The sequence below is a fragment of the Meleagris gallopavo genome, chromosome 5 (assembly GCF_000146605.3).
Source record: "Meleagris gallopavo isolate NT-WF06-2002-E0010 breed Aviagen turkey brand Nicholas breeding stock chromosome 5, Turkey_5.1, whole genome shotgun sequence".
NCBI classification, from domain to species: Eukaryota; Metazoa; Chordata; class Aves; order Galliformes; family Phasianidae; genus Meleagris; species Meleagris gallopavo.
In genome coordinates this window covers 50,718,184-50,744,118 of record NC_015015.2, presented here as the reverse complement: position 1 = coordinate 50,744,118, position 25,935 = coordinate 50,718,184, and the positions used below count along the sequence as shown (strand labels likewise).

The following is a 25,935-nucleotide window of genomic DNA, read 5'->3' as shown; positions in this document are numbered from 1 at the left end:
CTCATTCAGAGAATGACTGTCACCACCACCACTAGAGATCAGCTCAGCTCTAGTTTTGTCTGGCTGAGCCATGGAAACCTTGAAGAATGAAGATTATGAGATGTGGCAGTCTATATAGGAAAGGTCTGTTGGCCACAAAGGATAGCTCTTGAATATTGGAATATTGAATGCTATACTGGGTTTTATTTTGATTACAAAGTAGACTTCTGGATTTCAAAGAATTACAGCAGCATATGCAGATTTTTCTCCCTTTTGCCTGTGCAGCCTCTTTTTTTTTTTTTTTTTCCCTTCTACTCTCCATCTATTCTGACTGCTGGATTTGGTAATTACTTGTCACCAAATCATGGCTAAAGTCATTGTAGATTATGAAGCTACTTAAGTACTAAACAAGCACATCAGGTTCTGCATGCCGAGAGCTAGGCAACCGTATTGTGTAGGTGTCAAAAGCAAAGTGTGTTGATGCTAGAAGAAATCCTGCTTTGACAGTCTGGGAGTCTATCAAAACTGACTTGATAGGAGCTGACTGTCACAAGTAATTTTGCCAACTTTGAGTAATGTAGGCTGAGTCTGCTTGAAGTCTCCATTAGAGAAGAGCAGATCTCCTGTTAATTCCTGCTGCCACCTGGCTCTGTGTGAATTGTCACACTGAGTTCTTGGAGAATCCCACAGCAAAGAGTCTCTAATAGGAATTAAGTGCTAGATCAGCATGGATGAAAGAGTGAGTTAAACTTAATGCTGAAAATGCTGATGAACTTGCAGTGATCTCTGGAGAATTTGGTATGAGATGTGCTCTACGCTAAATAGGTGGAACCCTTTTTCTTTACAAGAGACCCACACTGCCATTGCAAATCCTGCAATGCAAGGTTGTCCCTACATAGAATAACCACTAATAAGAGACTCAGGGAGGTCCTGTCACTACTGCTGCCTAATTTAAAATACTCTGTAGTCAAGTTTCTAAATGTGGCAAAGCTGTTTTTCGTATCCTGCCTACAGTGTGATTGTGAGATGACTGAACAAAATGGTGGTTCATGATGGAGTTGGTTCATGACTGTATTTGCTTTCAGTAGAATTAAGTGAATAGAGTTCTGTGACTATCTTGCTACCTCATATTTTGTTATTGTTGCAGCTGCCATATTTGTAGATTGGGTGAGCTAGGATTGGTATAGTGCTTGTTATATTAAAAACTAGTAAGTTTGTATACATGGTAAGCTTGTATATCAAAACTTACAGGCATGAAAAGTTCTGGTGAATAATAATTTCCATGAAATAAAGAGACGTATCAAGTACTTTGACTTCTTTTATTCTAAATTTTGAAATATTTTCAGTAATGAAATTAAAACAAAAAAGCCCTGAAATTCCAATTCCAGCCTTTAAAACATATCCACATTTTGATGCGAAGTACTTGGAAAAAAATTCTGCAGATTTCATCCACAACTTCATTTTTATCATACAAACAATGCTTATTTGAGGAATATGCAGTTATTTGACAGCTAGAAACTTAAGGTGCTCACAGGCTGGTTTACGTAATGGACTCCATGTGCATTTGCTGTAATATAACCACAGGAATTCTCTTCTGAGGTCCAAACTCACTGTTAGCTTAAACGAACACATACCTGTTAAAATAGCTGCAAATTTCATGGCTTTTACCAGCAACTGATTTGGTCTTACAAACACTGAAAAATGAACTTTTTAAAGTGACAAATAGAGCAAAACTGCACATCCCAGTTGAGCGTCTTTCTTTGAGTTGCTCTGACTCCATCCCCCAGTTCTTGCTAAATAATCACAGTAATGGAAGCAGAGCTGCTTTGGAGTAATACATTATAAATACTGTGCTTTGATCTGTTGATTGGGATTTGATTTTAACAGACAATTTATTATAGTTTTCAAAAATGGCTGCGGAACAAAGAACCAGCAGTGGCTCAAAATACCAGTTTCTCCATAAATGCTTGAAGGCAGTGGGAGTATAATGCTAAATGCCCTCTCTTTGAAGGCCCTCGGCAGGTAACACTAAAAAGCCTTGCTTGTTCCCAAATATTGACGGCAGTTTTGTTCCTATCGATAAATCAGCAGGGTGGGCTGGAGGAGGCTGGCTGCTCACTGCGAATCTGGGCTGCAGGCTCCTGCTGGTAACACAGAGGAGGCAAAGCTGCTGGGAGAATGTTTGCTAGTTGGAGTTTTGTAGACTGGAGTCTAATATGAGAAAGAGAAACTTGATTAATGACAGCAAGAAGAACTGATTCTTGGGTGATGCACTCAGAGACTGGAATAGAGGAGAAAAAAAGGAGAAAACTTTTTAAATGTGACACAGTGGTCTCACATGTCAAACCTGGGGTGGGTTATGTGGTTTTGCAGCTTGCTTCTGCCAGCCAGGAACGTGAATTCAGCTGCAAAGCAGTTGTCCTGCCCTGCAAGGCTTCCTGAGCTGAGTCTGCTCATGCACCTACTCCAAACACATCTTTGCTTTTGTTATCAATTCTCAGTAACAATGCTTTGGTTAAAATAAACCACTGATTTAATTCTTGGCATAACCTTTACCTTGGTCCAGTAAAGTCTTCGATGTTGCAAGGATGTTGCTATTCCTATTGAGCAAAGCAAAATAACGTTTATCCTGAACATTTAGTCTAGTTACCATATAAAGGCATAGTTCTTAAATTTAACAATCTCTTCTGCTTGATTCCTGTTTCAGCACAGTATCACACCATAGATTCAACAAGCATAGGTCATTTTAAATTGACAGCTATGTACAAAACTATGGTACAACGTTATTACAAAACTTGAGACATAAAGCTCTGACTCTTTAAAAACACAATACTGCACATTCCCAGTTTCAAAGCAAAAGTAATGAGAAAATACATGTTCTGCAGCTTGAATGCAAAGACTTAAGAGTGCAGGCAGCTGAGAATGGGATTTAAACCTGGAGACTTACTAAAGGAGGAGCTGAAAATGTGTTTAACACAGTACCCTGGAAAACTTTTTTCTTTTGACAGGAACTGGGGCCCTACTTCTCCAAATTTTATGTATGTAGCTGTGCATGTGAGATTACTGCAGGACCACAGCCATGCTTCAACTTAATTGCACATAAGTGTTATGTGGGAGCCAGATGCTGTTTACACAGCCATATGTTGACCAAAATGCATACTTTTGTTGTTGTTTTTGTAATTGATTTTGCTTGCTTTAAATGGTTGAGAACGCAAATGCATTTTGGATCTTGGTCCTCGCCGAATATAAACTGAATGTGGGCAATAAAATGAGGGATAACGCTTCCCCCTGTGAGGGTATGGCCACTGCTGGATTCATACCCTCAATTTACTTGAGGCACTGCTACTTTTAAAATTTCCCGAGGGTTGAATGCTGGGCTGCATTCTGCCATTGTGTTAAGAGAAGTTTGGCTTAAGAGCAGGTAGGGATGTTGGGCATTAGGATGGAGGCTGAGAGGCCTGTGCCTTCCCTGCTGCTGCATCAATCTGGACCATGACCTCGCAGACGCCCCCGGGGCACAACGCAGGTCACGTAAGGCACGGGCTGAGGGTGCTGAAGCCTCCATGGCGGCTCATTGGGCCTTTGGGCAAAGGGTGGAAGGCTGCATCAGGAGGAGTGCGATGTCCAGTCAGGGCAGGAGGCCTTCTGGTGATGCAGAGCCTGGCTTCCGAGAGGCTGGCAGTGCTCTGGGGATGAGTTAGCATGTCTCCGGGCCTCCGTTATTTCTTCTGCCTTGCTGTGATGCCTGCAGGAGAAGGGGAAAATACAAACTGTTCGCACCCCTAAAGTGAGAGTGGTCTGGTTTGTTGTGTGGATTGGTTGTGGTACCAAGTCAGGTAACTTAAGTTTCTAGCATTGCCAGTTTTTATATATTTGCTAAAAACCTTGCTCATGTTTCTATGACTGATACTGATGTTGAAGAGTTTGGGCAGCTCTGTTCTTGAGCTAGGCAACAACGTGAGTCCTGTGTTTTCCAAGTAGAATGTTGGTATATGGCTCTACATGTTAAATTGCTGAATTAATAAGTCTGGACACCCATTTTGTTTTGTCCAGGGGACATTAACTAGTGCCTTAGGCCTGAGTGTCACTATCTGCCGATGTCAAATGAAGCCTGTGTGTGGCACTTCATGAAATTGAAGAACATCTCCCACCTTGTGTGAGAAGTTCTTCAATTTCTGGGGAACAGAGCTGGGTCACAGCCATGAGCATGGGACTTCAGAGGGCACAAACAAACTTTCTGTCACAGCATGATAGAGGAAAATGTGTGTATTGTGCCTTCGCTGTCTGACCCATGGGTAGGCTCCCTTCGGGGAGTGTTTCTTGAGGGAGTTAGGGCTGTCAGAAGGAAAGAACTGTGTGTTGCTGATTTTAAACACCAGTCCCACTCAACAGCTGAAGGAAATACCATTTCTAATGACCGACATGATGGCAAAGGCTGCACAGGAAGACAGCCATTAGCTTGATCGCATTGCTTTGGTTCATTAGAAATCAGCCCACACACAACGCTGAGACTGCAGGGGGTGAGGTGAAGCATCTAGTTGTCTAAAATTAAAACATTAATTAAGTTAAAAGAAAACAAAGGAAAACCTTGATTCCAAAACTTTGTTCTTTGTGAGATAGGCTGAACTCCCATTGTGCCCACACGTGTCATAGCTGCTGGCAAACAGCACTGTGGACTTGTGCCTTTTCCCTCTGAGCCTCACCAGGCTGCAGTATTTGAACACTTGGCCTATGCTTGCTGTTTGGTTTATCCTTTATTTACTACCAAATAAATCAAGTAGGTTTGTGAGAAGAACTGCCAGAGTCTGGTTGCTTATGAACTTTTGTGTTTTCAAGTTGAATTGTGTTTCTGTTTGACCTCTGACTGAACCTCTTCTTACAGGGAGTTTGTATGAGGGAAAACTTTCTCACTACAAGGACAGCCAAGGAGGGAATCTGGCTGCTCGCAGATGTTGTGCTGTTGCCATCCTTACTGGGGGACTGGTTGGACTGGAGACCTCCTGTATTGTGCTATAGACGTGAACATTTGTTTGGAGAGATTCTGTAGCGCCTAATACAAGGGAACTCAAGCAATTCCTCCTGTGTCCAAGCCTTCGTACAGTGCCCTCTGACTGTCAGTTTTTGTAAAACATTCCTTTTTCAAGCTTTTTCAGATTTGGTTGAAAATTTGTTTAGCTGTTGCCAGGACACACGCAAACACAAGGTGACCCCCAGTATATTGGAGATAACATGAGAGACTCTTTGGGTATAAAAGAATAATGATGTTAATACAGAAACGGCTGCATAACAAGTTATGGTCAAGAGGAGAGAACTGAATAGCTGATCACCTAAGTCCTTATACAGCTCTGAAATATTATTTCACAGAGTCACAGGCTGTTCCTTGTGGGTAAGATCCTGTCCTTTCTCTGTTGCTTTTATAGAGACTCTAAAGGATTTGAGGTGTGGGGAATAAGGAGGTGCAGCCTTTATCACTGCAAGTGCATTTGTATAAGAAGGAAAAGTCCTACAGCTTCACTTCAACCTGGTAAATTCTAGCTCCAGCCAGAGAGTACCAGTAGTGTGACAAGAACTTAAAGGTGGTCTCTGGAAAAAAAAAAAAAAAAAAAAAAAGGGGTTATAAATCAGGTGAATCACCCTGGAAAAAAGTACTGAACTTCTTTTCCTGGGGTCTCCCATCTTTGTGATGGGGAGCACTTCTGGTTTGCTAAGGCTGTCAAGAGGAATAGGCTTGAGTTGCATTTCGGGGAGGAAACACCATGGCTACAGACTAAGAAAAGCAAACAGGTTTTGTTTCCTATGACTTTTCTAAATGACACAGGAATGAGGGGAGAAGGGGAGCTGAAGATTTCAAGCGCTGCTTTTCCACTGCCCTTTGCAGCTGTGAGCACTTGTGGGCGCTGGTGGCATCTCAAGGATGCGCCTGACTCAGTCACTTCCTAGTGGTGCTGGTTTTCCATGCATTCCTCTGTATTGCTTTCCTATGTCTTCAGAGGAGAATTTGAAGCTGTCTGCATCTCCGTTTGTTAAAAGTAACCTTTTTTTCAAACCTGCGTGCAAGAATCTCTGTGCTGAAAACGTATAATTTGAGTTACACAACTCTTGGTTCCAGCTGCCCTCCCTCTGCAGCATAATCACGAGTCCTCACTGTTACTATTTTCTACTCTTTTCTACTATTTTCTGCTCTTGCTGTAAATCTTCATTAGGATTTTTAAACTGACATTACTACTCTCCTTTTTCTCTCAGCATAATCATGAAACATGGTACAGAAGGGCCAAGAGGAGAGGACAGCAGTAGTCAGAAGCATAACTACCCAATATCTCTTTTTCTCTTGCTTGCAGTGATGCTTCAGGTGCAGAAACAAAAGCAACCCTACATGGGAATCCTGCAGAGCTTCCTCTGCTCCATGCCCTCAGGGCTAGGGGTTCCTGCCCCCCTATGCATGGGGGATGCTGAAGAATAAACACATTCCTTTCGGGAAATGAGAGAGTGAGAGATTTGGCATCATTGATTCAATTCACAAGAGGTGCTCATCGGGATGGAAAGGACAAGTAACTATGCAATTTCAGTACAGTGGATGTTTTGACTGTTTATTTTTCCTGCTTTTCTTTGCATTTGCAATAAGCATACAGACTTTTATTTATGAAAGTTTTGGCCTGAAACTCCTAACGTTTTCTCACAATGGGCAAGAAAACTGCCCATTGGAGGAAACTTGTATGTACCAAGATCCCTGCATGTTATTTTTTTCAGTGACAAAAGCCGAATCCCCTCCTTTACCTTGTCCCATAAAAATGCACGAATGCAAAGGAGAAGTGTGCGTTGTCTGTTTGCTCCAATGCACTACCGTGCATGCAGTATCTTGAGAAATTGAATTTGGCTTGAGTTGGAGCTGGTATCTTTTCCCAGCATGTATTTCTCCCTGGGCCCAGTATTTTATTTCCTTATCCAGTTGCCTGTATGTATATTGTGCTATAGTAAGTGGCTGCCCACAAGCAAACCAAACATCATTATTTGCAGGAGGTAGGTACTGAAAGTGCATTTTTACAATTTTTGAGAAAAATAATGGGATCAAAGCAAGGACTTTGTTTATCACATGAAGCTGGATTCACGTGGTTAGAATATTGTCTTTTAATTATCTGCAGGGAAAGGTGATTGGCTGCTGCTGACACAGAGGACGGACATGTGGGATGTGACCCAGTGTTGTGGGGAGATCAGCACTGACTCCACTCAGCACAAGATCAACACCCTAGTCAGTGAAAATCAGAGTAGCAAATTTGTTTTAAATGTATTTGTGATTAGACACAAAGACAAAAAGCTTAGCTGATATGCTAAATATTGATTAGGTCTGAAAAGTCCCGAAGGAACTGGGGTTAGTTCACATACAAATGCCTTTGCAAGTTTACATACCTCATTGTACCACACAACCTTTTTTTGTTTTATAATCTCCAGAATCAGTCTCAATCTCTGCTTTTAAACAAAAGAGACACACTAAATATATCTGATCATGGCAAGGGAAATGTAACAACAGGGAACTTCTTACAATGAAAACACTGTCCAGCAGTAGAGAGGTTCCTAGGATGCCACTACTGGATGATCAGGGAACTCTATGGCTATTGTGGGGTTCATTACAGATACAAGGGAAGCACGGTGATGGCTGGGAGTTGTCTTTGTTGCAGCTCTACCTGCTGCCTTCAGGAAGGCAAGTTTGGGAACCACTGTTCTGGGAAAACACCTCTGTTTTGTGCCTTGGTTTTAGCTAGGGGAAGGTGCACATTTGAAACATAAATACTTAAAGCCCCAAGATGTGCTGGGACTACGAAAGTAAGTTTCTCCGTGGTAGATGGTCAGCCCGTGCTATCTCTCTCTGTAGTGAGTATTCAAATGCTCCTTTACTTTCTGCTCTGCCTTCCTTGGCAGTAAAAACATTCAACACTAATAAGGAGATCTCTCCACTACTTTCCTGCCCATCTGCTTGACCACAAAAAACAAGCCTTGGACAGCATACTGTATCTTTAAGTGTTGCTGTTTGCTGGCTTTATGCATTTATAAGTAGCTGAAAGGGCTGATTGCTGATTAAGTATCCACTATTAACTGCTCTTAATCACAGCTTTGGAGTCTAATGGAGCTCTTGTTTGCACATAATTGTGCCTCATAGCTGTCTTTAGCATGCTTGACAGATGTGCTTGTTGCTATCTTTACTATGCATAATGGGCTTTTAATTATTTATTCATCTTTACCCATTTATAAACTACTTATAAATGTCAAAAGAATGAATGATGCTTATGTTTTTCTTTTTACATCTTTTTCAGGTTAGAAAAATAATAGCTCCATTAAACACAGGGACAAAGGGCTTTCTAGGGATAGCATCAGACCTTGGACCTGGGAGGAAACAACGCCTACAAATGTACTAGGAGGTCCCCCCCCCCATTTAACTCAGCGCCCAAGGGCTATATAGGCTACCTGAGTAGCTTTTGCTGTGCCTCTTCTTCTTTCTCCGTTTCCCAGATGTCCTCTGCTTTTCCCTGTCAGTGTGCGTTTCCCCTGGAGGCAGCGTTGCCGAACAAGAAGAGTCGGTGGCTGGCTCCTCCGAAAAGGATTTCTCTTGGGAAGTGTCCAACAGTGAGTCTGTACCAGGGTCTTCATTTTCCTTTGCCATCTCTTTCAACTCAGCCTGATGTGCACCATCACAGGGAGTGGATGGAGTGCTGGGATTGCCTCCATTCTGGCTCAGCTGGATGTCCTGAGCTGGCCTGCAGCTCTCCAAGCTGCATTTGTTGTCCTGCTCTTCAGAGGTGGACCCATTGAGCTGCTCTCTTAGAGCAGCACCAGAGCTGCTGCTGACAAATGTTATATTGGCACCTATGTTAGCAGCAGAGAAGGAAATGGCACCACTACTCAGGCCTGGCTGGAGGCTTGCCATCCCATCACCCTGCCCATCTCCTTTAGTTTCTACTAAGTTTACCAAAGGGCCTTCTGTCCTAGACCCTGGCGGCAAATTTCCTTCAGCATTATTTTCAGGTAATGCCTGGTTTGGAGCTGAGACATCTCCAACATCTCTACCCATCTCTGGTAGGACAGCGGCCAAGGACAGAGTACTTTCTGAGGGATGACCGTTGTTTTGCTTGGCTTTATCATCCACCTGCTGTCCTCCTGCTTGCAGATCCTTAGTGCTCTTTCCTTCAAACAAAAATCATGAGATCAGCCATATATGCAGAGTTGCATCCAAGATCAACTATGGTGTTTCTGGTATTGGGAGAGGCTACAAGCTTGCTGCTGCCTACAGTGGTTGCACTGCCCCTAAAGCAGCCATGGTGGTGGGTTGATGGTTGAACTAGATTATTTGAGTGGTCTTTTCCAACCTTAGTGATCCTGTGATTCTATGTAGGCAGCACCCTTTCATCCTACAGCTAAGGAAGAGCATCTTCAGTAGCATTCCCACCTCCCTTCCCAGTGCCCCGTGTGGTCACTCCAGTGGGACTCCAATGCTCTAGATCAGCAAAAGGCATGTTTTCAGCAGGTGCTCTGGTGTCCCATGGTTGTTGCCCATGAAAGTCTTTGGACTTGCAAAGGGTATCTGAAAACCTATATCAAGAAGAAGTTCTGAACCAGCTGGGAACACTGACTCAGTTGGCACAAGCACTTAAAAATTTCTTGCTGGCCCTTCCAAAGCCACAAAGTCAGGCTTTACCACACACCAGTGCCTTTGGACTGTAATTGTGCATTGGTATGCTCAGGTCACAAGCCAAAAAAAAAAAAGACTAAAACCATAGGCTGTCTCCTAAAAAAACACCTGGGTTCTTCTGCAGGTAGGGCTTTCTAGTCCTATTTTAAGTGCTGCTTTAGACTCTCAAATGTAGACAGAGAGTACAGCAGACTACAAGATGAAGATAAGCTATGCTAGTGAGATTTGATTGCATGGGGGGGACAGGTGGGGATGACATTAATGCCCCACCAGAAGAGTCTTGTGGCTGAGCCATGGGCTGTGACTCTCAGACAGTTCATCAGTCTGGGCATAAGGCCATGCTGATGATCCGAGGCACACCTGGCTGTCAGCAGCTAAGGGCTATTTGCTCCTGTCCACAGCTCTGCTGCAGATCCTCCTTAAATAGGATGCCCCAAATGCTGGAAGGCTACTTGCTTGCGTGCTTGGCTCAGACTCGGAGACAGATGGGAAGAAATAGCTGCAGGTACATTGGGTATGTGTCCTTACCAGACCGGCTCTCCTCTGGGATCTCCGCAGGCGAGGCTTTAGGAAGTGCATCTGACTCGTGTCTGTTCTTCGTCTTTCTCAGTGTGAACCCTTTCCTTATGTCAGCCAGCAGTGCATCAATGACGCAAACATCCTCCTGCTTCACCAACCCCTTCTTAACTGGGATAGAGAGAGACAGGTGGTAAATACGCTCCTGAGAGAGGAAGGATGCAGACTGCACAGCAGTGCAGCAGTGCTATCACTTGGGGTTGGTATTGCATCCCAAACAGGGCATCTGCAAGACTTTTGAGATGTCTGTATGTAGCCTGTGGTGAACTGGAGCAAGACTATTCAAGAGTAGGAAGAGAATTTTTAGGGGAAAGTCAAACGTCTGTTGTTAGATTTCGGGTTCAAAAAGTTTGTTTAAAAATTAAAATATCTGAAAAAAACTGACATGTTTCAGTTTTATTTTTGTATCTCTCCTGCTCAGTCAGCAAAAGTAAAACTAACTTCTCTGCCCAGCTGCCACTGTGAAAAGTCAATTTCTATCTATGGCCAATAAGATATCTAAAAGCCTTTAGTCAGCCAGCACTTGGAAATTCAGAGAATAAATTATCTCTACTGCTCATTGAAGCGGGACCAGCAAAGAGCTTTCATCAGCTCTTCCAGTCCATTTGGGATTGCAAGTCCCCCATTTTTTTTTATGCTCTTTCAGATACTCACCGACTTTTCCATTTTCTCCCTTCAGTCTCTTCCCCTCTTCTTCTTCCAGCTGTTTCTTCCTCTTCTCTGCTTTTGCAGCTTGTTCCTTTCTGTCTTTGTTTTCCTGCAATTAAGTAACAGCAGCATGAAAAGGTTGGCTAAATGTCTGCTAGGAGAACCAATGAAGAGAAAGACAATCTGCAAATGGTTGCAAAGGCAGAAGAGAAATCCTCAGAATAAATAAAAGGAGCATAGGAAGGACTGTTTTGCCAAGAGAGTAAAAGGGACACTACTGCTAAACACAGCTATCCATGTGCAGCTTCTGTCACTGACAGTCATCTGAGGCAAACGTGGGAAGCTGTAATTTCTTTCAAACTGGTGGTCTTTTGATTATACATCCCCCTTCTGATCCTGTTTGCTCAAGTTGAAGTGAAGAATTAAGTTTCATAATTCTGTTCTTCTAAAATTTATGCACTCAGCTCTGAAGGAATTGGACTCGATGATCCTTATGGGTTCCTTCCAACTTGGGATATTCCATGAGTCTGTGAAAGCATTTCTGTGAATATGCAGCTGAAGTTGCACTGAAATCCCAAGTCACCAGAGTCTGGGTCAGGTCAGGAGCACTGGCAGTACACGAGAATGAAGTGGAGCAGGGACCAGATACCCACTCACCAGGTGACCAAGCCAAGTACTATGAGAAGGGGTCCATAACCAGCAGCCTTCCCTCCAGACTCTGTGTCTGTCCCACCCAAATCTGGTGGAGTAGAAATACGAAGCACTATGATGTGTTCATTTTTGTGTGTAGTCACTAACCTTTAGGGCTCGGATGAAGAGATCTCTGAAAGTCTTCATGGTGCTAAATACATCCTCTAAGGACAACTTGCTGGGGTCCTCACAGAGATAGTTTGCAAGTTCTTCTCTCTTCCTGTCAATGGTTTCAAAATCTTCTTCCAGTTTTCTGGAAGCATCAATGCTATCCTGAAATGCATTTAATATAGATAGTGAGACACCATCGAGAGGATAACAAGTGAAGTGTACATAAAGAAAAAGGATGTCAACATAACAACTTGGAGCAGAGCTTTTGGGGTGGGAAGAAACAGCACGTGGCTCCTGGTGACTGTGTTGTGCCACTATGCAGGAGTGGCTTTAGCAACACACAGAAAGCTCAGTGCAAAGTTTCATCCCAAGAGAAGGGGTTTACTTTGGCAACCTGCACAGAGGGTGAACACATTGACTCAGACATAGCGAGGAGAGGCAGAATAGGGAGAGCCATTGAAGCAAGCCTTTAAGAAAGCCTCACCAAAGGTAGGTAGGTTTGGGGCAAGCAGACACCACTGAGTTCTGTGGCATTACAGCCAGTTTCCAAACCTGAGAGTGCATCTTGTGGCAATATTTTTCACCCTCTTGTGAGCATCCTCAGCTACATGCAGCACGCTGGCTTTGTGTGTGTAAGGTGGAAGCTATAAGGGAACTCCAAGACTGACCTGGATAGGTTTCTCATACTGCTGTTTCACATCGTCATTTGCTGATGAGACCTTTCGCTGGAGCTCCAGCAGCTTTTTTAAATTGGCACTGGACTCTGAGCGTATAATATCAAGATTAATTCTGAAATCACACAGATGCCCTGTGTTAGTTCTCATTACAGTATCATGCACTTACAAAAGAGAGGGCAAGGCCTAGCTGATTTGGTTGTCCCTCTGCTTCCCATGTGAGCTTGAGCCCTCAACCCTGCACAGTCTGAACTCATGAAAAAGTTCAGCACTTATGGAAAGATGCTCAGTCCCACTGCAGCATCATGCATTGAGTAGATGAGCACCCAGAAAGTCCACCTAGGGTTATCTCTACCCTCATTGCTCAGTTTCCCTGGGCAAAGGCACTTCAGAAGCTCCTGCTACTGCAAATGCAGTGCAGATTGTGGAAGGGCCTGTAAGGCAGTATTAAATAAATGCACTGCAAATGTCAGACCTCAGTAGTACCAGCTGTAGAAGAACTATAATATATTAAATAGGTGTAAGCACTCGTCAACCAAATCTTTTGGTTAAAGATAAGTACAATGGCATCTTAATAACACGCTGTACCAGCTGTGGGTATCCTAATTTCTGATACACTGTTGACATGCATGGGATTTATTTTTGTTTTTCATTTGAAGGAAGTGACACGCAATCTTACCCTGCTGCTTTTGAAACATATTCAAGGTCCTCTGGCAGTTCCAGTAGGTCTGTGTGGCTGTTTTCTACTTCCTGAAGCAGAAAAGAGAAATAAGCACTATTTACTGAGTGATGCAAGCTGGGAGAGGAGGCAGCACTCAGAAGGACAACTGCACTATACCCCTCATCTGGCCTCCTTTCTGCAGAGTTTAACCATGTGTAACTGATGAATGAGAGTGGCAGAGCAGAATATGGAGAAAAAGAAACAACAAACAGTAATGCATGGAATAAGAAGGTCATGGGGACTTGTGGGGAGTTTGAAAAGCTTAAACACAACCTGGTGGAGAAGAGAGTGGCCATGAAAAGGCAGAATGGATGAATGGGTACAGAGCTGCCAGGATGGCTTTGGTGGCCACAAACTCTGTGGTTTGCGGCTGATGATGAGCAGAGATTGTGCAAATATGAACAAAGGAAGTTCCAGTAACTGCAGGGAAAGATGCTGGAAGAAAGCAGGACAAAACTAAAAGGAGCTCCCTGAGAGCTGAGTAGTGCCTGCAAGCATTAACCACCAGCCTAAGAGAGCCAATGCTTTTAACTTGCGGCTAGATGGGGAGGATAATGAATAAGAGTGCATTACATTAACTGAATCTAGAGTAGGAGGAATGGTTCACTAAGGTAAAAAGCCTCCCTTTCCTTTCTGCCCAGAACTGTAGTACCTCCAGGATATGGTGAAGCAGCGTAATGCGGGTTTGGTTTGCTTTGGTTTCTGTTAGTTTGAGTAAAGTGCTGATTTTAAACCCATCGGCATCACCTGTGTGACTTCCCTACAAGATAAAAAAAAAAGACAGATGTAACTCTTGTGTCCAAATTACAGCCTTAGATGTGAAGATCATACACACGTTCTACTGATGGGTGGAGGACAAGCCAAACAAAGTCCTTACGTAGTTCAGAAAGTTTCCAACTTTGAGAATCAGTTTACAAAAGAGAGGCAGACGGTGACTGGTCAGAAGATCTGAAAAACATAAAGGGCTTTTAAGAAAAAGCCTCTGATAAACCAGAACATTTTCTAAACTGGATAAAAAGTGGGATTCTGAATTCCAGCAAACCAAATCTGATTTTTCGGGTTTGCAGCCCAATGGCCCAACCTGCAGAGAAACTGATTCTAAGTAGATCCAATCCCAGTAGTTGGCCTTAATTAAAGTTTCTGCTCACTTGTATTTCTTTCTTTATTCACATCTGGTCTCTCATTCCTAATGGAAAGTGATGTGGAGCTGGACTCTGATCAATTGGAAGTACCCAGATTTAACCTGCCATGGGGAAGAGTACAAGGGCTCCAGCTTTAATCCTGCAGACTCCATTCAGCTGTGCAGCAAAGCCAGTTCTGACAGTGCTCCAGCTACCTGCCAGCTGCTAAAACCAGACACACTCCATCTTTTCCTGGTCTTGCATGGTGAAGGTGCTTATCAGGCATGAAAGGTACAGTCCCTGTCCTTGCCCTTAAAACAAGGTGCTGCAGAGATGTGCTTTCTGAGGCACTCAATTTTGAGCAGGAACAGATTTAAAAGAAAAAGTGGACTGCAGGGAATTTTTTGGGGGAGCTTTATCCCAGCAGGCAGCTGTAATTTCATCTGGAGAAGCCTAGAGCAGGAGCTCTTTAAGACAAGCAGCACTGACAAGAAGTGCTTTCAGCAGTAGGACCTGAGATTTCTGCCACAGAAAAAAAAAAAAGACTTATTGCATAATTTCTCCATGTATTCACAAACTTGAGCATCAGCAATTCAAAGCCCAAAATAACAAACTTTCTCTTCTGATTACTTTTGTAGGCAGGGAAAAAACTAAAGTATCACTGCTTTCTGGGGGAAGTTTGGGTATGCTTTTCTGGAAGCAGAGAAAATTGCTTTGTGAAGATCCTAACGTAATGAATTAGCTCTAGATTCAGCTCTTTTGGAAATTCTGACAAGTTTCCAACACTTCATTGTTGAAAGTGGTTCAGAAGAACATAGCTGCTGCAGAACAAGAGGTCTGAGGCTGAGGAAAAATGGTCTCCAGTCATATTAAAGGCTTTGATAATCAGTGGAGATACCCAGAGCTGCATCCTGTATTCTGCAGCAAACCAGTGAAGAGGCTGCAGGAAAGCTGTGGTGCTGGGGAGACTCACTGCAGTGCTCTAAAGGTTTATTGAGGCTTTACAGCTGACTGTCTTAAACAAGATCCAGAATTAAGGTCAGACGTTTACCTTCGCAGGCTTTCCGGATGGCTTCAGCTTTTGGCTGAATCATATCCAGAACAACAGTAGTCTCTTCACAGATCAGCATACATTCAATCCGTAGCTGATAGCTAAGAATGGAGATTGATTAAAAGCTTAAAGGCATCACAGTCTTGGCCAACAGATCAGCTCTCTTCCCATATCACCTCTAAGGCTGGCAACCCCACAGCATTGCTGCCTTCCACATCCACGTCAGACAAGTGCTTGTGGAGGGCTGCCACTTTAGACAGGGACCAGTCCTTAGCCACACGGTCCAGCTTCTCCTACTTTCAGCATGAATATTAGGAAAAATTCTTCTGAGTAAGAGTGGTTGCACATTAGAACAGGCTGCCCAGTCACCGTCCCTGGAAGTCCACAAGAAGCATGCATATGTGGCACTGAGGGGCACGGAGGGGATGGGTTGGGGTTGGACTAGGTAGTCCTAGTGGTCTTTTTCAACTTTAATGTTTCTTTGATTATATACTTCAGAGGGAGAAGAGGTGCTGCAGAAGTGACACCCTTTCATGCAAGAAAAAGGGGAAGGGATGGGTAAGGTGGAATTGGACACTGACCAACTGTATCTGTTGGTATTTACCTGTGAGACTAATATAGAAACTTGAAATTCCCATAGATAAACCCAGAAAAAGATGGGGCTGACATTCATGATGAGCATCCTTACCTGGGAATTTGAAGGAGGAGAAGATAAAACTGATCTGCGTTTGCTAGCTTCGACTTCTCTTCTTTGAAGGCCTTCAGGTTTTCTATCTAATGAAAAATAAAGAATCAAGATTGCAGGACTTCACTGCACATTCAGCATTGTGAATCAAGGGTGCAATTTTTCTCTCCTGACCTCATGTTTTTCGGGCAGCAGCTTCAGCAGCTGCTTTAGAACCTCAACATCAAACTTGGTCCGATCTCCATTCTGGACCATGGCAACCACCTCTTCATTGGAGCTGCAGAAAGAAGCACAGGTTGCAGTCACCCAAAAGTCCCCCTTCCACAACCACATGCTACTGAGAGATGTACTTGCACAAGCGTTCTGTGCATTCCCTAGCGAGAGCCACAGAGATAGGAAAGATACATCCCAGTGATTAACTCAGAATTGGCACCTGAAAGATCCAGATTGAAGAACTTGCTATGCACAAAATTTGCTTCTGGCCCCGGTCAAATGACTTAAGACTAGGGATCAGTGTTCCAACTCAGATGTCTGTCTCTGCATATGTGACTACCTTAAAATAAGTGAATTCTTATCTTCCTTCTTGGTCCTGCTTTGAGGAAGAGTTTCACTTCCAGAGGCATTTCACAGCCAAAGCCACCCTAAGAGTCTGTGCTATAACTATCTGTAACATGAAGTTGTAACATTTCATAAAAAAACAGTTAAATACCCAAGCCCAATATTTTAGAGAGAGTATTTGACAAGCTGTGAAGTAATCAGATATTACAGCAACACAGACTACAAAAAGAACATTGGCAAGAATAGATTTCTCGAGGACCTTACAGGCACTATGCACAACCTACTCAAAGTTTTGTCAACTGTCATGAAAATCAGCTATATCTTACCATTTAAACTGCTTCAAAAATATGTTCAAATTGAGACTTTTCTTGGAGTCCAAAAATGTGATCTTCATTAAAGAAAAAGAAGATATCACTTATTAGATGAGCTGTCTGCAGCAATCTTTACTCGAAAGAATGAGAGTGGCCCCCTCACCTCCTTCGGCTCTGCCTTCACTGGTGCGGCTGTTTTCTCCTTAGGGGTTGGTTGTGGAAAGCAAAACAGCTGCTCAATGCTTGTGTAATTGGGCTCTATGGTTTCCTCGCTGCTGCTGCTCACTGAAGCCCACATCGAATGACTTTCTGAAAAAAAGACAAGGGATTAAGAGTGGCTGCAGAGCTGAAAGCTCCCAGCTTTTTGGGTAGTCTCAGTTGCTAGAAGGGAAATTCCTCAGAAAGTGAATTAAATAAGGAGAGACATATTTTTGATTTTGTAATCAAGTCTCCTTGTGTTATGCTGGCAATAGGACTGCTTAAATAAATCCCTATTGCATTCTCTTACGCATTGAATTAGTCTCCACTGCACTTTCTTAAACCTCTTTTTTTCTTTAAAAAACAAAAAACATCACCTAAACATGATGCAGAAAGCTCTACTGAAATAATCCCAACAATTAATTTAATCCCATGATTAAAAACATGCCTTATTTAGACTTCAACTATGCCTTGCATGTTTGGGGCAAAATTGACCTTGTTTGTCCTTGCTTCCTCTCATATTTCATGTTCCATTTTTGGATCCGCTAGGAGAGGGAAATGTGACCCAAAAATCAAGAAACAATTCAATACTTCTCATGTCTCACCAATTATTTCAATGTCCTTCCTGAACTATGAGCTGATTCTGATCCTTTCTGTTACATATGACTTTTATGTACTTAGAGTCTGTTGAGAACTCAAGCTTAAGGCATGTCAAGGTGGATTAGGGCAATCTTCCCATTCTTCTCACTTCTTCAATTTCAAACAATTTCATTTATAAATGAGCTATTCCAAGCTATTTAGTTGGGATGATTATTATATCAGTGGTTCCATCCTGCTTCTATTTATTTAAGCTCAGCATGTAGTGGAAATCAGGAAAGTTCTGTGTCTATATGGAGTCAGCTAAACCTGACAAATAGCAGTTTTTCCCCTCCCCTCCTATAAAGTAGTTGTGACTTCATGCTAGAAGCACCCACCTCTCACCACGTTGGAGGGCAGCTTCTGCCAGTTTAGCTTCTTCATTCTCAGCGTTGGTGTCTTCACTGCCTTGTATGGAGGCCTGATGGAGCCGAGAGGGCAGCTGATCTGGGAGGCTACAACAGCTTCTATGTGATCTCCTGCCATGCCAGGCAATGGTGGTGGAGGTGGTGGGATGCCCCCTGTACCAGACAATGGGGGTGGTGATGGAATGCCCCCCATGCCAGGCAGTGGAGGTGGAGGTGGGATTCCCCCCAAGCCAGGCAGTGGGGGTGGAGGTGGGATTCCCCCCAAGCCAGGCAGTGGGGGTGGAGGTGGGATGCCAGGGAGTGGTGGGGCTGGTGGTGAATTCATGGAGGCTGTGGGGGGCATGGATGCTGGGCCAGATGGCAAGGGTGGAGGTGGTGGGGGTGGAGGGGCTGGAACAGCGTTGGGTGGAGGGTTAGAGGTCTGTGGTGAGGTGAAGCAGGCTGAGAGTGGTGAGGATGAGGTCTTCTTTTCACAGGCTTGCGGCCCTGAGGAAGCTTCTGGTGTCGTGCAGGGGTTTGGTGATCCCAACAGGCTCTGAACTGCACTCGTGCATGGTTCTAGTTGAGTCTGGATGCCTCCATTTGCATTCCCAGAAAGATGTTTTTCAGCTTGTTTTTGCTTGTTTGGATGCTTCTTGATAGATAACAGCCTCTCAATTACTTCTTCAACTGTGTTTCCTTGGACTAGAAAAACATGTCGAGGTCAGAGAAGAGGATGACGCTCAATCAGTTGTTCATGCTATCCAGCTCCCACAGACCTGGAGCTATAAAGCCCACTGCCTGGAGTAATTTTACCCAGCGGTACTTTCATCTAATAGGGAAATTCTCTCTCATGGTACTGGCTCATACACACTGTTTTGAGCATGCCCGCCAGCAAAGCCAGACAGCCCCAGTGGCAGGATGCCAATGAAAACAGATTCTTGTTGACTCCTGTGACCCAGGGCTCACTACAATGCCAGGGATTAGCCATCAAAGCAAGATGGTGATCTTGAGCCCAACACAAAACTTGGCCAGTTCCCACTGGCATCTGTATAGCTGGAGCTTCCCATCAACACATGACCCTGTGCAGCAGGTATAGTTTTGTCTCTGCTTCCTTCCCAGGGAACAACTTTTGTGGGCACTGGATTGGATGAGGAAGAAAGAGAGCTGACTACAAGGCTAGATGTATGTCATTCTTACTGTCATTGGCGAGCAAAAGGGCTCTATTCACTACCGCATCCAATGACTCCCACAGCAGAAGGCTGGATTGGTGAGACGGTTCCAAGTGGAGCAAGCTCTGCAGGATGGACAGCAGCTGGATGGAGACTGGGGAGCGGCTCACCTGGAAAACAGGGCAGCTTTCCATCGCACCAAGTCTGTGTACCAGACTGGTTGCAAGCAAACTCTGTAAACTTTGCCATTACAGGTCTTTGCAACCCACATGAGGGCCTACTTACTTTATTGAAGAGAGATGAAAAGACCTCATGGTGATCATTCATGTTTATCCCATCACATATCTTTAGTAATTCCTCATCATCTTCAATCTTGAACTCTTCAAATGTATCACACTGGATAAGCAGATCCTCCTCCTCTATGTCTCTAAAATATTACAGAACTCATTTTCACTGGAGAGCCCTTCACTGATTTTCAGATAATTATTTTTCTTTAAATGGCTTTTAGTTCTTTCCTCTCAGACTCAACTTGTTCATGCTGGAAATGCCCAACTCTACCTTATTTGTAGAGGATCAGTTGCCATCAGTGTATCTTTTCTCGAACTGATTATATCTCTTTGTGTGTAGCCAGCACATAGAAATCAATGGGACTATTCATGGAATAATCTGGCCCAGAGTATGCTTTGTATGTACTTCTCCTTGGAGCAGTAACAACAGAGTGGCATTTCTACCTTTTCTGAAATTGGGCTGGCACCTTTTTTTTTTCTCTTATAGTCAACATAAACATTGCTTTTTAAAAAACTTCCTTCTGTGCTGTTCAAAATTCAATTAAAAAACCAAAAACATTCTAAAGCCAAGTTTTCTAGCACTCTTGAGAGACTCAGTGCAGGAGAACTCTGTGCTCGCTGTCAGTAATGACAGACCTTCTCTTCCCTAACTTTTAAGGGTTTTGATAGAGCAATCCAATTACATAAAATGTTCTAAAATTTATCATGGGTTTTTCTGATAGAACATCATTTTAAAATTATGAAACCCTGAAGTCAGATGCATGCAGATATGCACTAGAAAGGTGTCATAGCATTGATCAATTGCTCAGTGAGCCCACAGCATCACTTCAGGTTAAGTCTGAAATGCAGCCTCAACAAGGGCATTGCTGATCTGTGCTCCATCTGTGCCAAAGCCTCTGACATTGCCATCTGCAACAACAGCTATTCTCATGACACTGTGGTCGATGAGAGCACCTTAACATTGGCCTAACGTCTCCAGTTCCATGTAATGGGTGCATATGGGTGCATACCTGTGTGGTCCACTCTACCCATGTATACCTCACAACTGAAGACTGCCAAGTATTAAACTTCCACAGCTATGTTACCGTGAGTCTCATTTGTATAAGAAAATTTAAACAGTGATCCTTACCTTAGCTTGTCTAAAATATCCAACAACTGAAGACCTGGGAGAACAAAATATATAAAATATATAAAATATATAAAATATATTGGCATTATGATCTACTTGGCATTGATCTACTGTGATCTTTATATAATGTTACTCTCATAAACACTTTCTGCAGAAATAAAAAGTGAAGCTATCCCAAATCTGTCAAAGTAGATAGGTTCATTCAACAACTGAAGAGACCTGCAGTTCACATCTGCAGCTCAGTGAGCTACTGAGCATCCCCCTGGGGTTACAGAGGGACACTGGCACTTCTAGGGCACTTCTCATTCTAAAGTAGATATCTAAAGCAAGTCAGATGAACTGTGTGATCAAATGTCCCTTTTTCTCCACAGAAGGAAACGGAGCCTAGGCTCACCAGCATAGTGCACATTATATGAGGTGAATCCAAACTTCATCTCCTTTTATGATGAATTGTAATATAATGAAAAGTGCCCACAAAAGATGGCTGGTTATAAAAATGCATTTGAGAATATCAGGGGGTGGTGGGATGATAAAAAAGACGAAAGGTATGGGAGAGCATCAAATATATCTGGCTAAAGAAACGTTGATGAAGAGAATAAAGAACACACAGACACACACAAAAACAGGAGGCCAGCTGTATTATTTGCAGTTTTCGTCCCCAGCCCTCTTTAATTACCTTACAGGTACATCTGAAGATAAAGCCATAAAACTGCCCTGTGCTTGGCCATGAGAAACTTAGGTCCCACAAATATCCTTACCTATGAACTCATTTCGGATCTGTGTTCTTGTTCTTAGGTCTTCTTTCCCCAGTATGATGGCATTGATAGCACTCAGCAGTGTCACCATGTATGGCACATTATCTGTGTTCGACAGCTCATTCATTATGACACTGAATCGATACTGCTGGTTCTTCACATTCTGTTAGTGACACAAGTGACATTTCTGTTTAGACAGTTCAGTAACAACTTCTTTAGTGCAGGCTCTCAACTAGGGTCACCATCTTAAAGCCACTCTCAATTTATGCCTCAGAGCACAGTACAGGAAGATACAGATAAAAGCAGCACTCTTATCATGGAACAATGTCTGGTCAGCATGGAACATCTGTGAAACTCCTCCTGCTTTCTGCTAACTTACATACTTGGTCTTGTGACCAGTGAAACCCATGGATGTGGCACCATCTACCTTGGTACTTTTCCTGACAGAAAGAACATTCTTATTGGTAGTCCTTTGCCCAGAAACAAATCACAGAGCAATGCCTCTGGGCTTCTGCTGACCAGGCCAAAATTCCTACAAATTCCTTTGTAAATCCCTGCTTCTCTTACCAAAATGATGCAAAGTGACCTTCACTCCAAACCCTTTTCTCCTCCTGCAGCTCAAAACTTGCCTTGTAATGGTCCAGGGCATCCAAAGCCAAACCATGGCCATCTGATGAGTAAATGCACAGCGCAGCCAGGAGTTCAAATACTTGCTTTTTCACCATGACATTAGTTGTGTCAAGCGCTGGAGGAGAATGAAACAAAACAAAGTGAAGAAAAGATTTTTAAGATCACAAAGTTCTGAATCTCAGTGTTTTCTGCTGTAAGGCTTGTGGATAGTGGCAGAAGAAAACCTGAAAGAATGCAGCCAATACATGGAAGACAGGAAGAAAAATATCTTAATTTATAGATGTCCCACTCCAGTATCAGTACGTAGTAGTAACTTCTAGTTAGTAACTAGCTCAGTTACTGGCTTTTTGGTTCTGCATGTAGCTGTTCACCTCTTCCAAGTACCAGTGGAAATGCTGTAACAGCAGCCAAGATCTCAGCACTTGCAGTTACGTATTTTATTTCCAATTTTCACATGCAAATGTTTTCTAGAACATCAGATGAACCATTTTCCCCAATTAATGAATCTTATTTTTAGTGCAGAATCACTCAACGTGCATATCAAATAGGCCATTTGTTCTCTCCAGTTCTCATACATTCCCTTTTCTTTTATTACTCTCTCTCTACGAGCCCTTGGAGGTGAGAGGGAATGGATTAGGTTATCTTATTTTTATGTTTATTGGTGCACAAAGAAGCCAGACTGCTGAGAAGCCCAGGATATCCCACTGTCTCTCACAGTACAGTAATGCCAGTTCTGTATTTCACACTGGTTAAGAAAATACAGCGTGGAAGAAAAGAGGACTTGAAAACGATAGAGAGGAACAAGCCATCTTTCAGATTAGATGCATTTTAATGAGCTTGTAATAAGAGTATCCAGGTACAGCTGTGATCTCAGCTCTGTGGAGCAACACAGAAGTTATCATCCCAGCCCACTGCCAAGAAGTGCTATACAAGCAAGCCCTATGAGATGCCCTGGAAGTTTCCTACCAAATGAATAGCAGGAAATGTCACATGATGTTATATCTCATTTCCTAGAAGGAAAAGACAGGGCAACATGGAAAATGAACTGTCTTAACAAAGAATAGTCTGAGTTGGAACAGACATTTGTCGGCCATCTAGCCCAGCCTCCCTGCAATGAACAAAGACACAGATCAGTCACATGCTCAGAGCCCCATCTAGCCTGACCTTGAATGTCAGCAAGGATGGGACATCCACCACCTCTACGGGCAATCTTGAGTCTAAAAAACCTCTGGAGTCTAAACAATTCCACTCTTCCCCTCTTCCTCCTCCTTAGGAGGAGCCCCTCCTTATGGGCTACAGGTCTCCAAGCTCTTTTAACGCCTCTCTTCTGCTCTTGGGCCTCACAAAGACTGATAGCAAATACCTGCTGAGAAGCTGAGTACTGGACTCCACATGACCATGTATGGCCAATGCAGTGCTTATTCCCAGCTTCTCATGAATTATGAAGACATCTGTGCAAAAATGAGTCCATCTAAATGGTATTAAGTAGCAAAAGCAAATGTCATTTTAGAACAGACTTATTTTTAAGAGAAATTAATTCAATTAATCAGTTGCAATCAACAACTTCCAAGAAGCCTAGTGCAAGATCAGTTGCAATCAACAACTCCCAAGAAGCAGGGCAAGAGGATAAGCAGCAGAAAAAGCCCACACTATGTGGCATTAAGATGTCTCCTCACCTTGGAAGAGTTTTCTGACGTAGCCTTCATTGCTCACAATGTATTCGATGCCTCTGTGGGAGTTCATGACTGCTCTCACACAGTTAATGCAGGTGAGCTGTAGCAAGGCGTCAGAAATCCTGGCCACCCCTCTGCCAGACAGCCTGTCCAGAGCCTCCAGGAGGAGGTCCAATCCGCACAGCTCCAGGAACTGGACCATCCAAGCATCATCACTGCTCTCCAGACGCTTCTTCAGCCCAGAGTAGTTCACCACTGATGGCATTTGCAGGAGGCGGATGCACAGCTCCGGCTCTGCATTTTCCAGGTTGGCCTCTGACTGGTCGGTATCCTGGGGCCCAAGTTTCTCCTTCAAGGCAGCCCATTTCTTGTGGGCACCTTCCTTTTTGATTGACATCATGAACTGCTTGTCCTGAAAGAAAAAGACAACATGAGAAGTCTAGTTAGGCTGAGTACCAACCCCACACCAGCAATGGTTCTTCTCCTAGTGTCAGGACTTAAAGCACAACCGCAGAAGGCTCCTGCTTCTGTACCAGCTCTCCTGCACACCCGGCACACACTGGAACCAGTCCTCTGTTGAAGAAACTAAATACATCCCCTCCTTACAACACACATTATATTCAGGCCCTAAAAACCCTGCAAAGAGACTCTTAGCACCTCTAAGTCAGTAAATACAGCCTTAAAAGTAGTCAATTTCCACCAGTCAATAGCTACTACCTATTTTCGTGCTGTGAAAGGATAATGTTGGAAGCAGCATTATCTGCTCTGAACTCCTTATGCCCATTAAACCACTTTGAAATCTCACTGCAGTGGAAATGCTGTGCAGTTTCTAAGTATTTGTAATGGGAGGTAGAAGTCATTTGAGCATATCCTGTTCATATAAGCATCCAATTACCCTGTCATTTCTTTCTTGCTTTTGTTTCTTTTGAATGATGCAGAGGTTAATTTTATAACACTCACTTAATCTCTTCCCATCTGCTATAGCAGCAAATACGTTTGCTAAATGTGGTGCTTGTGTGTGCTAATGTGAGACCCCAACAAGTTGCAAGCAGAGGGACTGCAGAGAAAGGCTATTAAAGCAGCAGTACAGCTTTTTGGAGATGAAGCACATCCTTTCAAGGTCCATCTCCTATGGTCTGTCTCAGCAGCAAGGAGAGCATGGAGTTGATTCATCACAGAGAAGGATCAAAGCCAAGCCAAATTAACCCTTTACGCTAGATTTTATGTTTGAACCAGGATGCTCATTTTTCAGATCCTCAATGATTTAGGCTAGTTATCCAATGCAAATAATTTTCAAAACTAAATGCAATAGTTTTAAAAATGAACTACTCTCAGAGGGAACAGTTATTCCACAGAAGGAGGACAAACCTGGGACTGGCCTGTGTGCCCCAAAGCCAGCCATTAATGCTTCCGCCTTCCCTGCTATGCCACCAGCAGCTTTGCTTCTCTGGGTTGGTGAGCCTACATGGAGACCAAAATAACCTAGGTGCCATTTATCCCCCAAACCCAGCACCTGGTAGACTGAAGGATTCCAGGAGAATCTTGCCCTTTGTTATCAAATGCAGCACAAGGGCTTCTAGCTCTGCAGCCAAAATGTATGCCTACTCATCCTCAAGAGGCTCGAGAGTCCATGAGGTTATGGACTTAAACATGGATGGATGCAAAGTGTGGTGGGATGGGATATCTGAGATAGTTCAAGCAGTTCCCAGGGCAAAGTGTTGGGAAGGACTTCTTGGCAGGACACCTCAAAACACAGCTCACAGCATTAAAGGCTGTGTAGAGGTAGGGTTGGAGGGTTTTAGAGTTTACTGGATATGGTCACAGAAAATTCTAACACGCTTCTGGAGCTGTGGAGAAACATTGTTTCACAGAATCACAGAATCACAGAATTGTAGAGGTTGGAAGGGACCTCTAGAGATCATCGAGACCAACCCCCCTGCCAAAGCAGGTTCCCTACACCAAGTCGCACAGGTAGGCGTCCAGGCGAGACTTGAATATCTCCAGAGAAGGAGACTCCACAACCCCCCTGGGCAGCCTGTTCCAGTGCTCCGTCACCCTCACCGTGAAGAAGTTCTTACGCACATTTGTGCGAAACTTCCTGTGCTGCAGCTTATGTCCGTTTCCCCTCGTCCTGTCTCCACGTACCACTGAAAAGAGACTGGCCTCACCGCTATGGCCGCCACACCTCAGATATTTATAAACCTGGATCAGGTCCCCTCTCAGTCGTCTTTTCTCAAGGCTAAACAGACCCAGTTCACTTAGCCTTTCTTCATAGGGGAGATGCTCCAGGCCCTTCACCATCTT

At 43.6% G+C, this 25,935-nt stretch overlaps 1 protein-coding gene across 4 annotated transcripts in view; it reads right to left on the bottom strand.

Moving 5' to 3' along the window:
• Nucleotides 1-1,284: 1,284 nt before the first annotated feature.
• Nucleotides 1,285-25,935, bottom strand: part of INF2 (inverted formin, FH2 and WH2 domain containing) — a 38,817-nt gene continuing 14,166 nt past the window's right edge. The window contains exons 2-23 of one of the 4 annotated variants that reach the window (XM_010711978.3): nt 23,635-24,043; nt 21,958-22,073; nt 21,332-21,491; nt 20,574-20,607; nt 19,443-19,584; nt 19,186-19,327; nt 17,977-18,690; nt 16,968-17,113; nt 16,820-16,881; nt 16,110-16,212; nt 15,939-16,024; nt 15,251-15,351; nt 13,956-14,026; nt 13,731-13,838; nt 13,037-13,107; nt 12,352-12,472; nt 11,681-11,845; nt 10,889-10,991; nt 10,187-10,345; nt 8,437-9,153; nt 7,384-7,443; nt 1,285-3,724 (exon numbers count right to left, since the gene is read on the bottom strand). In XM_010711978.3, the coding sequence (XP_010710280.1) occupies nt 7,385-7,443; nt 8,437-9,153; nt 10,187-10,345; nt 10,889-10,991; nt 11,681-11,845; nt 12,352-12,472; nt 13,037-13,107; nt 13,731-13,838; nt 13,956-14,026; nt 15,251-15,351; nt 15,939-16,024; nt 16,110-16,212; nt 16,820-16,881; nt 16,968-17,113; nt 17,977-18,690; nt 19,186-19,327; nt 19,443-19,584; nt 20,574-20,607; nt 21,332-21,491; nt 21,958-22,073; nt 23,635-24,031 (3,777 nt within the window). In that variant the 5' untranslated portion in view covers nt 24,032-24,043 and the 3' untranslated portion in view covers nt 1,285-3,724; nt 7,384. Of the gene's footprint in view, nt 3,725-7,383; nt 7,444-8,436; nt 9,154-10,186; nt 10,346-10,888; nt 10,992-11,680; nt 11,846-12,351; nt 12,473-13,036; nt 13,108-13,730; nt 13,839-13,955; nt 14,027-15,250; nt 15,352-15,938; nt 16,025-16,109; nt 16,213-16,819; nt 16,882-16,967; nt 17,114-17,976; nt 18,691-19,185; nt 19,328-19,442; nt 19,585-20,569; nt 20,608-21,331; nt 21,492-21,957; nt 22,074-23,634; nt 24,044-25,935 lie in introns of those variants that run through there. The other 3 variants (XM_010711976.3, XM_019615907.2, XM_019615908.2) reach the window with 3 other exon arrangements.